The sequence below is a fragment of the Gorilla gorilla genome, chromosome 18 (genome assembly GCF_029281585.2).
Source record: "Gorilla gorilla gorilla isolate KB3781 chromosome 18, NHGRI_mGorGor1-v2.1_pri, whole genome shotgun sequence".
In the NCBI taxonomy this organism is placed as follows: domain Eukaryota; kingdom Metazoa; phylum Chordata; class Mammalia; order Primates; family Hominidae; genus Gorilla; species Gorilla gorilla.
Genome location: NC_073242.2, coordinates 21,009,071 through 21,026,581, shown reverse-complemented (window position 1 = coordinate 21,026,581; position 17,511 = coordinate 21,009,071). Strand labels below are relative to the sequence as shown.

Sequence of the window (17,511 nt, the reverse complement as noted above, 5' to 3'; positions counted from 1 at the left end):
TGGTGCATATATACCATGGAATACTATGCAGCCATAAAAAGGAATGAGATCATATCCTTTGCAGGGACATGGTTGGAGCTGGAAGCCATTATCCTCAGTGAACTAACACATGAACAGAAAACCGAATACCCCATGTTGTTACTTAAAAGTGGGAGCTGAACAATGAGAACACATGGACACAGGGAGGCGAGCAACACACACTGGGGCCTGTCATGGGGGGCAGGAGAAGGGAGAGCATTAGGATAAATAGCTAATGCATGTGGGGCTTAATACCTCGGTGATGGGGTGATAGATGCAGCAAACCACCATGGCACACATTTACCTATGTAACAAACCTGCACATCCTGCACGTGTATTCTAGAACTTAAAATTTTTTTAAAAAAAGAAAAAAAAACCTCCTAGCAAAAAAAGGAAAATTCATTAAACTGATAACAGGCTTCCAAGTAATCCTTCAGGAAATCTCATACTTAATGATGAACATTATACATTTCCCCTCTAAGATAAGGAACAAGGCAAGTCTGTCTACTTTTATCAACCCTATTCAAGAATGTACTGTAAGTCCCATATAAGACAATAAGGCAAAAGAAAAAGATAAAAGGCATAAAGATGAGAAAGAAAGAAGCAAAACCTTTTGATTCACAAGTAATAGGATTGTGCATCGAATCTACAAAAATATCATCAGACCTAATGTATGAATAAATAAGTTTACAAATACAAGGTCAATATAAAATTATTATATATATAAATACTAGAAGAGAAACATTGGAAAATAACATTAAATAGTATCATTTCCATAAATATAAAAATGAAATACTTTGGAATAAATCTAATGAAAGACCTCGACAATGAACACAACAAAATATAGCCAAAAATGGCCTAAACAAAACCTAAATAAACCAATAAATAATATGAAGCTCATATACTGGAAGACTCAATATTGAAGATGACCATTCTTCCCAAAATGATATATAGCTTCAAAGCGATCCCAATCAATATCCAACCAGAGTTTTTGTAGAATTTAACAAAATGACCGTAAGATCTATAGGGAAATATAAAGGGCCTAAAATAGCTCAAGCAATTCTGAAAACCAAGTAAAAAGTTGGCAGACTTATGTTACCTATTTTCAGGACTTACTATAAAGATCCAGTGTTCATGACTGTTGTATTTGTAAAAGGATAGACCTACAGATGAATGAAACAACAGAAAAACCAAAAGTAGACCCACTTAGAGACAGTCAACTGATTTTTATCAAAGGTGCCAAAGCAATTTGATAGAAAAAGGAATATGTTTCAGTAAATGGTTCTGGATACTCACAGGGAAAAAAAAATCAACATCAACACCATTTGCAAAAGTCAACTTGAAATAAGTAATAAACCTTTAGAAGCTAGAACTGTAAAGTATCAAGAAAAAAATATAGGAGAAGATCTCTGCAACCTTTATGGAGGCAAAGATATCCTAGAAAGGACACAAAAATCTTCAGAACAATTAATAAATGAGACTTTAAACATTTACACTCATCAAAAGATACTATTAAGATGAGTAGGCAAGGAACCCATTTGGATAAATATTCACAATACATGTATCTGACAAGGAACTCACATGAAGAATATGTGAAGGAACTCCTACAAATGTTCAATAAAAAAGACAAACAACCAACTTTTAATAGTGGGCAGAAGACTTAAACACTTCACAAAAGAATTCATACAAATAGCCAACTTATACTTGAAAATGAACTCAATATAATTATTCTTCAGGGAAATGAAAATTAAAAACACCGAGATAACTGTTTCACACCCACCAGAATGACTAAAATTCAAAAGGCAAACCAAAATGTTGGTGTGGGTATGGAGTAAGTGGAAATCTCAAACGCGCTGGCTGGTGTAAAATATTACAAGCAGTTTGAAGAACCTTTCAAAACATCATACACATAATTTTTGACCAAGTACCCCACCAGTCAGTACCAAAATACTCCACTACTAAGTAATTTTATCCAAGATGAATTTTTAAGCAAGAGAGATCTTTAAGTTCACAAGATGGATTTTTAACCAAGAAAGATCTTTAAATTCATGGCACATTTGCTTATGATATTTGAAATCATATATCATATACTGGAAATGACCTATAACAACATAAAAATCTATGAAGATTTGAAGTTATGTACAATTGATCTGTGCAACAATATAGATTTATCTCAAACATATTGTGCTGAAGTAAAGAAAACAGGAACAAAATTATAATAGATAATTCATTTATATGACATTCGACAACAGGCAAAACTAATCTACGGTAATAAAATCAGAAAGTAATTGCCCCTGGGAGAGATGAACTGATGAAAACAGGCTCAAAAAAACTTTCTAGAGTCATGGAACTATTTAGTGTCAAAATTATATTTAAGGAGTCAAAGAAGACTGGCGTATAGGTAATTTTGAATAATGGCCTTAAAAAGGTAAGGAAGCTATTAGGACATATTTGGTATTTTACAGTTTAGAAACATTTTTCGTACTGTAATCAATTATTCTGCGCATATAGAAGCAATTTAGTACTTCTTTGAAAAACAAGAAACAGAGCAGAGATGTTTGGTTCCCTATGTTTCCCTTATGATCCATCAACCTGTCTGTCTGTCTGTCTGTCTGTCTGTCTATCTATCTATCTATCTATCTATCTATCTATCTATCTATCTATCTCTTTATTTATCTATCTCTTTCTTTGAAAGCACAAATACATTTGGGCAAATTACAATTTAAGTAGAAGCCATATGGAAAAAATGAACATAAATTTTGGATAATACAATAAACATAAAAGAAGAAAATAATTTTGAAATAAAGGGGTATTATTTCATAGGGTTCATAGTTGAATCCTAATTAATAGAACAGAGGGAAGCACTGAAGTTTTGGGTACCTAGAAAAAAACAATGAAACATATGTTTGAAGAATATTATTAAGGCATCAATATCCTAAGATAATCAAGGAGAGAGAGACCATATATTTTTTTCAGGAAAATTGAAGAGCCACAGCACCGCAGGGATCCCTTGACCATGATGGCTATGCGGTCGCCCAGAACATCAGCTTCATCCATGTAGTGGGTGGTCAGTAGGATGGTACGATCCTTTTTAAAATGCTGCAGGAGATCCCAGGTGACCCTCCTTGAGACTGGGTCCATGCCAGACGTTGGCTCATCAAGTATCACTACCTGAAGACCAGAAAAACAATTCCATGACCATTGTTAAATATTATATACCAGTACCACTATTCTCTTACCAGTCATGGAGCTTACTCTGATTTTGCTTTTTCACTTGTTCAACCAGGCTAAGATAATAAGTTTAGAGGCCAAGTGCAGTGGCTCACACCTGTAATCTCAGCACTTTGGGAGGCCAAGGTGGGAGGATCAGTTGAGCCCAAAAGTTCGAGCAACACAGTGAGACCCCGTCTCTACAAAAAACTTAAAAAATTAGTAAAAAATCAGCTGGGTGTGGTGGCATGTGTCTGTAGTCCCAGCTACTTGGGAGGCTGAGCAGGGAGGATTGCTTGAGTCAGGTAGGTGAAGGCTGCTTTAAGCCATGATTGTACCACTGCACTCCAGCCTCGGCGACAGAGCAAGACCCTGTCTCAAAAAAATGTTTAGAAAAAACTGAATTAGGAATGCTGGAATAATTTCAAACCTATGGCCATTTTATACCAATGAGATTGATAATGTCAATCTCACCTGATTTTCATTTAGGAGGTTATCTTTAGAATGTTAGCTCCATATCAGCTCTCAAATTTGTGTTTGCTGATTCTTTTAGACTAGCTGCAGTGTGCAGTGGGAATCCATATTTGGCTTTGTTTGTTTGTTTGTTTACCTTGGAGCCCCCTATAAGTGCTAAAATGATGGAGAGTTTGCGCTTCATTCCTCCACTCAGCGACTTCGACAATTCATTACGCTTTTCTAGCAGGTTAAAAGTAGTCAGCATGTGGTCAATTTCCGTAGGAGTCATCTTTCCTTGTACTCCTTTTATCTAGAAAAAGGAGACAGAGTTTACATGGTGCTTCTAACTTTACTCTTAGAAACACACCAGCTTTTTTCTTACATCACTCAGGTAGTAACTTATTCCCTTTGCTTCTCTTTATGTTTAAAGAAGACTTCATTAAAATCAATTTTGAACTTTGTAAGAACAAAATATTCATAGTAGCTAATCTACGTGAAGCATATGAATAGACTGGGGAAAAAGGAAACTTCCTTTTCCTCACCACACAATAGAAATGAAGGTGTTCTGATACTGTCAAGTAATTAAACAACAGGTTCTGCTGGGGACACAAGCCCAGCGATTTCCTAATCTGGACCATCTGCTTTGAGATATCGTATCCATTAATATAGGCCTTTCCACTTGTAGGAGGATAGAGACCTAGAAACAAGCAGAAAATATAATAGAAATGTATTTATATTATAAGATAAAGAAAACTTTATCTTAGTTTTCATAAGGGAACATCACAAAAAACTGCTCATTAGCATCTCAACTTTGAAACCTACATATGGATGACTCATTATCATTAGCAATATTTCACACAGAAGAAAATTCTACAAAACACTGACAGTTATTTTTGAGGTGATGAACTTAGAAGTAATTTATTTTGTAATTTCTTATTTAACTGTATGTTCTATGTTTCAATGTGTATGAGTAAGTGCAAATCATTTGAGTAATAAAAACATGAGAGCGTGTCATATTACAACATGCCAGCATTGCCAATCAGCCATTTGAAATTTATGGATTCTGTTTTAAGCTGTGCATTGCTTTAAGTTAAGGTGTATATGGTAAGCCCCAGGGCAACTACTAAGAAAATAACTCAAAACTATATAGTGAGAAAAATTATTGAAGGAATTAAAATGTTACACACTAGAAAATATTCACTTAATGCAGGCGGGCGCAGTGGCTCATACCTGTAATCCCAATACTTTGGGAGGCCAAGCGGGGTGGATCGCTTGAGCTCAGGAGTTTGAGACCAACCTGGGAAACATGGCGAAACCCTGTCTTCATTAAAAATACACAAATTAGCCAGGCATGGTGGCGCATGCCTGTAATCAGGAGAATCGCTTAAATCTGGGAGGCAGAGGTTGCAGTGAGCTGAGATCGCACCACTGCACTCCAGCCTGGTGACAGAGCGAGTTTCCATCTCAAAAAAAGAAAAAAAAAAGTGTATTCTGCTGAGTGGAATTTTCTATAAATGTCAATTAGATCCTTTTGAGTAACAGTGCTGTTAAGTTTTTCAGTAACTTTAATAATTTCTGTTTACTGGTTCTATTAATTGCTAGAAGAGTGGTGTTGAAGTCTCCAACTATAATTGCAAATGTGTCTATTTCTTTTTTCAAGTCTATCAGTTTTTGCTTTGAGCATTTTGATGCTCTGTTCTTTGACTGCATTCATATTAAGAATAGTTATGTTTTCTTGGTAGATTGACCTTTTTATCATTATGTAATGTCCTCTTCCCTCTTCCCCAAAATAAATACTAATTTTAAATTTTATAACAATTATTTGCAAACTCGAAAATAAAGGAGATTATTAAAGTATGTATCGCAGAAATCACTAAACTGTAAACATCAAGAGGATACACAAAAGTCTCATTGCTTTATCTACAGTTTTTTTTTTTTAACAGAGTGGAACACCTACCTGAGAGAATGGATAGAGTGGTAGATTTTCCTGCCCCATTATGTCCTAGAAGAACAGTGATCTGCCTCTCATATAAATTCAAAGACAAGTCCCTTACAGCTATTTTGGTAGTGTTGTGCCCTTGGAATACCTATGAGAGAAATCCCACAAATACTAACTTTATCACATCACATTGAAAGAACAAGCACTCATATCAACTATCAAAGACACAATACCTCATCGGTCATGAGAAGAAAAATTAAAGTATAAAATAATGAAACTATGAGAAGAAATATTTGAAGACATAACATAAGGTTTAGAATTTCACAGTAGATATACAAACATTCCCTGAGCAATCTTATTCATTCCTGCTTTCTTTTCTATTTTACTTTATGTGTATAAATTTAAGGGGTACAGGTGCCATTTTGTTACACAGATATATGGTATAGTGGTGAGGTCTGGGCTTTTAGTGTAACTATAATCCAAATAATAAACACTGTATCAAGTGATTTTTCATCCTTCATGCATCTCCGACACTCCCACCTTTCTGAGTCTCCAATGTCTGTCGTTACCCTGTATGTCCATGTATACAAATTATTTAGCTCTCACTAACAAGTGGGAACATGTGGTATTTGACTTTCTGTTTCTGGATTGTTTCACTTAAGAGAGTGGTCTCCAATTCCATCCATGTTACTGCAAAATACATGATTTCATTCTTTTTTATGGCTCAGTAGTATTCCATCGTGTGTATATATCACAATTATTATTATTTTTAATTTTTTAATTTTTTTTGAGACAGAGTTTCACTCTTGTTGCCCAGGCTGGAGTGCAGTGGCGCGATCTTGGCTCATTGCAACCTCCACCTCCTGGGTTCAAGCGATTCTCCTGCCTCAGCCTCCCAAGTAGCTGGGATTACAGGCATGCACCACCATGCCCGGCTAATTTTGTATTTTTAGTAGAGACTGGGTTTCACCATGTTGGTCAGGCTGGTCTCGAACTCCTGACCTCAGGTGATCCACCTGCCTTGGCCTCCCAAAGTGCTGGGGTTACAGGCGTGAGCCACTGTGCCTGGCCTATACCACAATTATTTATTTATCCAATCATCTGTTGATCCAATGGATGACTGCTTTGTTTCAATTTCCATCTTGAACTTATAATGCCACAATCTTCTTCAGTTAATGTCTTTGGCCTAAGTTAGTGAACTGTCAATTGAAAATCACACATGGTTATTTATCTCAAATTTTTTATGTGTAGACTAGCAGTGCTTCTGCTTAATATGCAAGAAGCTGGAAAAAGAATCACTCCAGTCTAGCAACAAGTAGAAGCTAAATAATCTATGAAATTATAACTTTTCTTGAACCCATCTTAGAGGTAAGGTTTCCAGGCAACCAACCAGCCTGAAATTTAAAGGAAAAAGAGATACTTTCAAGGAGAGATGGTATATTAGTATTTGCTTGTCTGGAGCAGACATGGGTACCTAAGAGCCAACTTGAGTACTTATACAAGCTAGTAAGAAGATTTTGTTTAGATTTTTAATAAAAATGAGGTGAAAACAGTTTAAGAAACACAATACTTAAACGGAAGAGTTGGGATTCAAGCCCATATCATTAAGAATTAAAGCATATTTTCCTTCCAACACAACCTATAGATGGTGAATAAAGGCAAACATCTTGTGTAATAGAAAAAAAATACTACTGGGCTGGGTGCGGTGGCTCATGTCTGTAATCCCAGCACTTTGGGAGACCGAGGCAGGAGGATCACGAGGTCAGGAGATCGAGACCATCCTGGCCAACATGGTGAAACCCTGTCTCTACTAAAAATATAAAAATTAGCCGGGCATGGTGGTGGGTGCCTGTAGTCCCAGCTACTCAGGAGGCTGAGGTACGAGAATCGCTTGAACCCAGGAGGCGGAGGTTAGAGTGAGCTGAGATCGCACCACTGCACTCCAGCCTGGCAACAGAGCGAGACTCTGTCTCAAAAAAAAAAAAAAAAAAAAAACTATTTAATTTTTTAAAAATCCCAAATGGTGGTAGGTATTTTCTCCCTAGATGTCTTATACTGTCTTCTCCATAGACCTAAGCATCAGTCTTGTACCTGCTTATTTGAAATCTCTACTTGGATGAATGTCTAAAGTTCCTATATCCAAAAGTAAGCTCTTAATTTTCCAAACTTTCATTTAAAAACCAACAATGAACTAACCAAACTGTGACTTTTCCCCAGGGTCTCCAATATTCGTAACTGTTCAACTAACCCCCCATTTCCTAAGCCACAAAACCAACAGCCACATTAGTTTCTTCGTTTTCCTTCAATCCCACATCTAACCTATACATAAGTCTTCAGTTATAACCCTAAAACACGTTTTGAATCTTTTTTTTTTTTTTTTTTTTTGACAGAGTCTTACCCTGTTACCTAGGCTGGAGTGCAGTGGCGCGGTCTCGGCTGCGAGTAGCTGGGATTACAGGCACCTGCCGCCACGCCCGGCTAATTTTGTATTTTATTAGAGATGGAGTTTCACTATATTGGTCAGGCTGGTCTCGAACTCCTGACCTCAGGTGATCCACCCGCCTTGGCCTCCCAAAGTGTTGGGATTACAGGCATGAGCCACCCACCGTGCCCGGCCTTTTTCTAGTTTTTCAACAATCTGGTTCATTCTCATCTAGTCTCAGCTCCAAGGGCACTGTTTCATGTTTGGGTTTCCAGGAAACAGTTCTCAATTAGATTAGAATGTAGTATCAAAGTTGTCCAAATCAAAATGAGGTCACTTGTATTAAAAAACAAACAAACAAAAAAACACAACACCTTAATAAATACATCTAGGGAAGGCCATGAAGAGAGAGTTCTCATCTACAAATGCCTGATAACAAGGGCTATCACAAAAGGCTCTCCAGAAACTACAACCTGGCAGCCGGGCACAGTGGCTCACACCTGTAACGCCAGTACTTTAGGAGGCTGAGGCAGTGGATCACCTGAGGTTAGGAGTTTGAGACCATCCTGGCCAACATGGCAAAACCTTGTCTCTACTAAAAATCCAATAACTAGCCAGGCACGGTGGCACGTGCCTGTAATTTCAGCTACTCTGGAGGCTGAGACAGGGGAATCACTTGAACCTCGGAGGCAGAGGTTGCAATAAGTCAAGATCACACCACTGTACTCCAGCCAGGGAAACAGAGGGAGACTCTATCTCCAAAAAAAAAAAAAAAAAAAAAGAAAAGAAAAAAGAAACCACAACCTTGCATATAGGCCATTGCAGTCCTACATAAAAAATGTTTCTGTAAAGACGTCTGCCCAGCAACTGCCTGTCTGACCTGAGATTGGCACCATGCTTGTTATTAATCCTTGTAGCCAAAGATAATTATCTGAAACAATCATATAATCCTAATTCTCCTTTAAAAATCTTTGTCTTTCTATACTTCCCTGAGTATATATATAATTTACTAAGACACATGAATGCTCTATTCCAAAGTAAATATCATTTTCTTTTAGAGAGCCTCTCTCTGTTATTTAGGTTGATATAAATGGTGTCAGAAGTGGGATCAAAGTGAGCTCACTTCAGAAGAATCAGCAGCCCCTGGAATCAAATGTGGTACAACTGAGGCCTCTGCATTCTCTGTTTCCGTGAGTTACTTTTTATGCCCTAGTGAATCTCTTTTCAGATTCTCATCCTCCCTCACTTTGGTGAGTGGTTTATGACTTCATATGGGGTTTGTTTTGGTTGTAAGGCCACCTTAATAAAGAATCTCATCTCTCTCCTAGAATGATAAGACTTTCTTTTACAACAAGTCCTTTCTGGTATAAAGATAACTACCCTTCTGGTCTGAGTATCCTGGATTCTACATAATTTATATCCTGCGTCTGAGGCATGTATTTCTGGTGAATTCACATGGTCTGCATGCCTAGTTTCATATTTTGTTTGGTCTGCATGCCTGGGTTAAAGTTTTTGTGAACACTCTGATTTTGGTTTCATTTTGGCTTGCTTATGTGCATCTATAAATGATTTGGCTCTTTCCCCTTGCTTGCTTCTAAAAATATTCTCAGAGTAAGAAAACATTCTACATGGTAGACGCAGATTCTAAAAGCCACTAGGATGGTCGCTACCATCTAAAACACCAGACTACACTCCTGACATTTGCTGACAGGATTAATGGGATTGTCTTTGCTCTCAAGAGATTAATAAGAACAAAATGGGATTCTCAAACATGAAGGAATGCCAGGTTTTCCAGGATTTGAGCCAGCATTATGGGCCATTTTGGAGCACATTTTTAAACCAATGGGAAAAGTATATTTAAAACATTCACAGCTGAAATGGTCATTTTCAAACTCTTTTAAAAACTTCTAAATATAGAGTTGACATGCAGAGCCTTCTTTTTTTTATTATTATACTTTAAGTTCTAGGGTACATGTGCACAATGTGCAGGTTTGTTACATATGTATACACGTGCCATGTTGGTGTGCTGCACTCATCAACTCGTCATTTACATTAGGTATATCCAGTTCTCTGTGATTTTTCCTGCCTACTCTGAAACTGCTGACTTTTCTACTGATGCTGAAATAAAACTCATTGCTTACGGCATTCCAGTCAAGAATAAAAAAGTCTTAAAGGGCTTTCAAATTAATGGCTTGACAAATTACAGCAACTTGAACGTTTTTCAGAAATGTCCATTTAGGATTGCCTGGCTAACAATCACTTATAGTGATGGAACAGTTGGTTGAAGGATTATTAGTCTACAAGAAAAAGAACTGGGTAAATGTTCATAAACATTAGGCTTCCAGCTCAAACGAGTCAAAACCTTGAGCTCAGATCAACTTTATAAGGTATCTCTCTCTAACATAAACATTTTGCTTTGTCTACAAGGCAGGGCGAACAAAAGCCAAAAAAGAAACCCGCTCGAATGCTTCCCTATGTTCATTGACTAGTAAGCAAACCAGGCCAGCACACAAAAGATGAGATCTGTTACTAAAAATGCAAGTCTACTTGGAGATTTTGTTTTTCTTACACAATTTAGCCAGTCCTAGCTAAATGTAAGCATTGGAATATTTAATCCTAAACTTACTTAAAAAAGAAAAAGAGTGTTTTGTTTGTTTTTTAAAAAATCAAACTGCTATGAAAGCTACTTTACCAAAAATTTTGGTCCACAGTCTTAATTAGAGAAAGTACCTAGCAGAGAAAGTAAAGTTTAGTCATGTAAACAGGTCTCATTTTGTCAGAAATATAAATTGGATCTAACTCTCCTTTATAAATTTGTGAGTTGTATTACTATCTCATGACTAAAATTCTAAAATAAAAGCTAAAGCATCTTTGTGTATGTGTACATATGTGTGTGTTTAGGTGTGTTTCCACATATGTACATGTTTTATTTTATGTGTTGTGTCTACATGTAAAGTCTGGCCAAAAATCCCTTAAGAAATTATCTTCAGATTAACTTAAAGGAGCACTCATATAAAATATATAGTAATCAACTCAAATTCCTTTTAGTTCATGTGACTTATGTATATCTTTAACAAATAAGCTGGCTTTAAAATCATTGTTAAAATAAAAATAGAAATGTCTTCAAAATTGTCAACATACATCTTGCCCATATATTTTTGGGTTTACTGCTGAAACAGTTTCACATGTTTCTCTGTTAGATGTTATAAGGTCATAAAATTATAACCCCAACTTAAAAACAGAATGATCTTTATGTAACTCCTTGGTAAGTAGGACTAATTTAATGCTGTTGGTTCAATAAAAACATCTGTAACTTCTGTGTTATCAGCAAAATACCCACATATTTAATGTAAAGTTTCTAACTTAGGTAAACACATGATATTCACAGGCTATAAAAGTGGATAACAGGAAAATAGCTTAAAATGATGGCTAGTTTTGTCTAGTATCTCAACTTTCATAAATAATCTAGGTATAATATTAACAATAAATTTGAGAAATATAAATGAGATAAACATAAACTTGTTATGTAATTTAAAATTTTAAATAGATGTTATGTTAAATTAAGTGATACTCATTAAGTGTTTGGGTCATTTCCAAATAAGACAAAAAAATTAAAAATTGCTGAACATAAATATGTTTGTCATGGACTTCTTAAATTTTATATAAACACTAAATAAATATATTTGGGTCTATTAATACAAAAAAGTATGTTATAGGGAAATATGCTTCAAAATATTATAAAATAATTCTTTTCTATAAGGTAAAGATATGTGAGAGTTCAAAATTGCTTACTAGAAATTGAGGTTATTAAAAGTTAAAATTCTATCAATATAGATAATTCTGTATATAGTATTCAAAAAAGATGTGTTTTTGATAAAAATTATAAGGCATAAATATGTGTGTTCTTTATTAAGAGAAAATATAATTTTGTCTAATTCAGAGGTTATTTAAAGATTATTTCAAAAAGTGAATTTAGGAAATACATAAAAACAAGATAGAAAGGAACCAGCAAGTGAGAGAGTGAGAGAGAGAGAGAGAGATAGAGAGGAAAGTTATGGATATATCGGCTGGGTGCAGTGGCTCACACCTGTAATCCCACTACTTTGGGAGACTGAGGCTGGGGGATCACCTGAGGTGAGGAGTTCGAGACCAGCCTAGCTAACATGGCAAAACCCCGTCTCTACTAAAAATACAAAAATTAGCCGGGCATGGTTGTGTGTGCCTGTAATCCCAGCTACTCAGGAGGCTGAGGCAGGAGAATCACTTGAACCTAGGAGCCAGAGGTTGTGGTGAGCTGAGATCGTGCCACTGCACTCCAGCCTGGGTGACAGAGTGAGACTCTGTCTCAAAAAAAAAGAAAGTTATGGCTATAAAGACACATTTTTGACAAGAAAGGCTGAAAAAAGAAAATAATTTTGTGTAAAAAATCTTATGTGGTAACTTTTGTCCTAAGGTAAAATGACTGGTTGTTTAGAAAAAAGTAAGTATAGGATAAAGCAGAAAGTCTAAGCATATCATTGAATGTCTGAGTAAGGTGTGATAAGGTTTGTGAAGAATACATTTATACAAGAAATTTGTGTGTAATCAGGTTGACTATAATTAGAAGGGAATAATGTCTTTGTAAAGATTGAACTTAATATTAAAAATATACTAATACTAATACAAAACTAAAAATTTGGTCCCCTATGTTAGAACAACAGGTTTTCTTGAAGTGCTGATCTGTTCTTGCTAAAACTGCAAGAGGTTTTGATTTTTAATTCTGAAATCTGTTTCTTTAATAACTATCTTCTAAACTGCAGACAGTTTTAATTTTTGCCATGTTTCTTCCTGAGATCCATTTAATTTGTATAGTTTCAGGTCAGAAATGTTGTTTTCTTCATTCAGAATGCTGATTTCATTTCTTGGGATAGAGTTTTTCTCCTGAAGCTTCTCTGATTCATCTCAAAAATTCAAAAATCTCAAAAATTCAACTTTTGCTGTATCCACTGCATATGATTTGCAGATCATACATCACTGCCCTCAACTCTCATTCTCCCCTTGAAAAGGTCTATCTTTTTGCTTGGCTGGGGTGTTCATTCTCTCTTTAACTTTTTCATCATCTCCTGTAACTTTTGCTCCAGTTTTAACTTGGCTATTATTATCTGACACTGCAATGTTCTGTCTTGAAGGCCTAGAAAAGCATAACTTTCTTCCAGGATAACTTGATCCTAAACTCTTGACTTTACCTGATGTATCTGAATTTTTCCATGTAACCAGAAAATTTCTCATGCTTTTTACTAAGAGCCATGTATTCCCCTACACCTAACAGTTTCCTTGTTTACATTCCTCTATAATATGATATACATTCACAATTTTGGACATACTTCCTGTATCTGATTAAATTCAGGTAACTTTTCATTAGGCTTGACTTCCAGGATACCTAACTAAGCTTCCCAAAAGCAAAAGCAATCACACTACAGAAGGTTCTTTACCTTTTTGGTAACTGGCCTAAAACACAATATTTTTTGTTTTATCAAGGTAATTTCCTATGTTATCTTTATGAGATTTATTTTTGATTACTCAGGTTTGAAAGCATCAAGTTTTTTATACCCATATAACTTTATGTTTAAGTTAATTTTACTTTTTACGATTTATTTTTAATTTTCATAGGTGCATAATAGTTGTATATATTTATGGGGTGCATGTGATATTTTGATAGAAGCTTACAATTTGTAATGATCAAAACTGGGTAACTGGGATATCCATCACCTCAAACATTTATTATTCCTTTGTATTGGGAAAAGTCCAAGCTGAGTGTGGTGGCTCACAACCATAATCCCAGCACTTTGGGAGGCCAAAGCGGGCGGATCACCTGAGGTCAGGAGATCGAGACCAACCTGGCCAATGTGGTGAAACCCTGTCTCTACTAAAAATACAAAAATTAGCTGGATGTGTTGACGTGTGCCTGTAATCCCAGCTGCTTGGGAGGCTGAGACAGGATAATTGCTTGAACCAGGGAGGCAGAGGTTGCAGCGAGCCAAGATTGTGCCACTGCACTCCAGCCTGGGTGACACAGTGAAACTCTGTCTCAAAAAACAGGAAAAGTCCAAACCTTGTCTCCTATTTTAAAATATGCAGTAAATTATTGCTAACTGTAATTGCCTTATTGTGCCATCAAACACTTTCTATCTAATTGCATTTTTGTACCCGTCAAGAAATCCCTTTTTATGCCCCACTCTGCACTACCCTTCCTAGTCACTGGTCACTACCACTCTATTCACTACTTTCATGGAATGAATTATTTTAGCTCCACATATGAATGCGAACATGCAATGTATGTCTTTCCGTGCCTGGTTTATTTCACTTAACATAATGTCCCCAGTTCCATCCATGTTGCTGCAAATGACTTGATTTCATTCTTTTTTGTGGCTGAATAATATTCCATTGTGTATATATACCACATTTTCTTTACACATTCATCTGCTGATGGACACTTAGGTTGATTCCATGTCGTGGTTAGTGTGAGTTATGCTACAATAAACATGAGAGTGCAGATAGATCTTTGATACACTGACTTCCTTTCTTTTGGATACACATCTAGCAGTGGGATTGCTGGATCACATGACAGTTCTATTTTTAGGTTATGAGGAACCCCTGTACCATTTTCCAGCGTGGCTGTACTAATTTACATTCCCAACAATAGTATACAAGGGTTTCCCTTTCTCGGCATCCTTACCAGCATTTATTACTTTCCGTCTTTTTGATAATATCTACTTAACTGAGCTGACATAATATCTCTTTGTGGTTTTGATTTGCATTTTCCTGATGATTAGCTGCACTGACAATTTTTTTATATACCTGTTGGCCCTTTGTATTACTTCTTTTGAGAAATATCTATTTAGATCTTTTGCCTATTTTTAAATTGGATTTTTTTTTTTTTTTTTTTTTGCTATTGAGTTGTTTCAGTTCCTTTTATATTTTGGCTATTAATCCCTTATTGGATGAATAGTTTGCAAATATTATTTTCTCCCATTCTGTAAACTGCGTCTTCCCTTTATTGATTGTTTCCTTCACTGTGCAGAAGCTTTTTTTTTTTTTTTTTTTTGAGATGGAGTCTTGCTCCGTCACCCTGGCTGGAGTACAGTGGCGCAATCTCAGCTCACTGCAACCTCCGCCTCTCCGGTTCAAGTGATTCTTCTGCCTCCACCTCCCGAGTAGCTGGGACTACAGGCGCATGCCACCATGCCTGGCTAATTTTTGTGTTTTTAGTAGAGACGGGGTTTTACCGTATTAGCCAGGCTGGTCTCAAACTCCTGACCTCATGATCCGCCTGCCTTGGCCTCCCAAAGTCCTGGGATTACAGGCATGAGCCACCGTGCCCGGCCAGAAGCTTTTAAGCTTGACGTAATTCCATTTGCCAATTTTTGCTTTGATGTCTGTGCTTTAAAGGTATTATTCAAGAAATCTTTGGCCAGATGCAAGATGAATAGCCAGTCCATGACCCTTCAGATTATATTAGGACAGACAGCCAAGGAATTTTTATAGCTCTGGACACAAGTAAATGTATATTGGTGTTCATTTCAAATGAATACAAAAATCTCTGATCTGACAGTGATGGAAAGAGAGATGTTCCAAATCAATGGTCTTACATTATGTCCATAGGTTGTGTTAATCTCCTGCCACAGGCAAATGATACTAGATCTGACACAGTTGCAACTGAGTCAACTATTTACTTGAGTTTGTGGTAGATCCACCATCATCCCACGGCATTCATCTGGGTGGATTTTTGCACGAACTAGAGTGGTAACTTAAATGGGGATGTGACTAGGGATCACTACTAATACATTCTTTTTTTCTTTTTGAGACAGAGCCTCGCTCTGTTGCCCAGGCTGGAATGCAGTGGTGCCATCTTGGCTCATTGCAACCTCTGCCTCCTGGGTTCAAGTGATTCTCCTGCCCCAGCCTCCGGAGTAGCTGGGACTACAGGCGCGTGCTACCATGACCTGCTAATCTTTGTATTTTTAGTACAGATGGGGTTTCACCGTGTTAACCAGGATGGTCTTGATCTCCTGACCTCATGATCCGCCTGCCTCAGCCTCCCAAAGTGTTAGGATTATGGGCATGAGCCACCACGCCCGGCCTCTAGTAATATATTCTTTAAAGGTGGTTCTAATCTCTGCCACTTCCCCAGAATGTAACAATGCTTTTGATTTACCATCTTGGCTAGTGGAGGTAGGTAGTTTCAAAGGATTCAACTTGACTTGACCCTGTAGGGCAGCTCTTCTCTAGAGGCCAGGGAGCCAATGTAAGGGTTACACCAGCTACAAAATATGTCGTTTCCAGTTGTACACTTGACAGCTGTGGGGATGCCCATCGGGTGTGTCCGTGGTCCCAGTGTACCTACTGTAAGCCAGAAAAGGACCAGGATTCCATTTATTACCTGGCCTGCACACACCCCTGGTTAAACAAGGGGACTATGATGACACTTTGTATCTCTGAGTATTACCTAGGCAAATAGCTATAGGTCCTTTTGCAGAAAGACTAGGGTAATCATTATCATGTGCCTTTGCTCTAGTGTTGCAGTCTGCTTCCACCTAGCAATCAAGCCCCTCCTCCAGTCAATAGGTGTCAGCTCTGAAAACTGAAAAGGGTGGAAGAGACCATGAATTACTACTGGGTGCCTTGCCTCGGGCTCCTAGTGATTCATTCATCCACACTTCTGGTTGTATGGTTTGAGCAATGCCCTCACTGGCTGCCCATCTATCTTGCCTCAAGGAAATTGTGTTTTATTAACCATCATTTGTGGATCAAGTGCCCCAGACTGCCACTCCAAACTTGTCACTGATTAGGAAAATTGTTCACACCTGTGCCACACCCGATCTCTATTATTTTTGAATCATATCTCCATTGTTATCAGTGAGTCCAGTTCTTTAATAATATCTCCTACTGTCAACAGTTCCCAATGATGCTGGTGTTCCTCTTATTAGCACATTTCTTAATGCTTTGATAAATGCTCTCTGGGCCCACTTGCAAAACAGTCATGTAGTAGATTAGTTGGATGGGACTGATTCAGGGTTTCTCTGAGGTTGCAGTCAAGGTGTTGACTCGGATTGTAGTCACCTGAAGCTTGACAGAAGCCAAGACATCCACTTACAAGAAGGCTCACTCACATGGCTGGGAAGCTGGTACTGGTTATTTTGGGAAGCCTTAGTTCTTGTCCACAGAAGCAAGTCCACAGGGCAGCTTGAAAGACATAGTGACTTACTTAAGGGCAAGCAATTGAAGACCAAAGTAAAATTCACAATACCTGCTATGAACTGGTTTTAGAAAGCATGTATTTTCACTTCCATTGTATTATACAGATCACACAGGAGAGGACTGGACAAGGGCATGAGTATCAGGAGGTGAGCATCCCTGGGGACCATCGTGAAGCCTGCCAGCTATAGTCTACCCTCTGCTTCCAGTGATTCATATTCCTCCCATGTGC

The 17,511-nt window shown here is 37.3% G+C and overlaps 1 protein-coding gene across 1 annotated transcript in view; it reads right to left on the bottom strand.

Moving 5' to 3' along the window:
* Positions 1-1,633: 1,633 nt before the first annotated feature.
* Positions 1,634-17,511, bottom strand: part of LOC109024650 (phospholipid-transporting ATPase ABCA3) — a 92,560-nt gene continuing 76,682 nt past the window's right edge. The window contains exons 11-14 of the mRNA XM_055365436.2: positions 5,642-5,771; positions 4,227-4,381; positions 3,839-3,994; positions 1,634-3,189 (exon numbers count right to left, since the gene is read on the bottom strand). Coding sequence (XP_055221411.2) covers positions 2,938-3,189; positions 3,839-3,994; positions 4,227-4,381; positions 5,642-5,771 — 693 coding nt within the window. The 3' untranslated portion in view covers positions 1,634-2,937. The remainder of the gene's footprint in view (positions 3,190-3,838; positions 3,995-4,226; positions 4,382-5,641; positions 5,772-17,511) is intronic.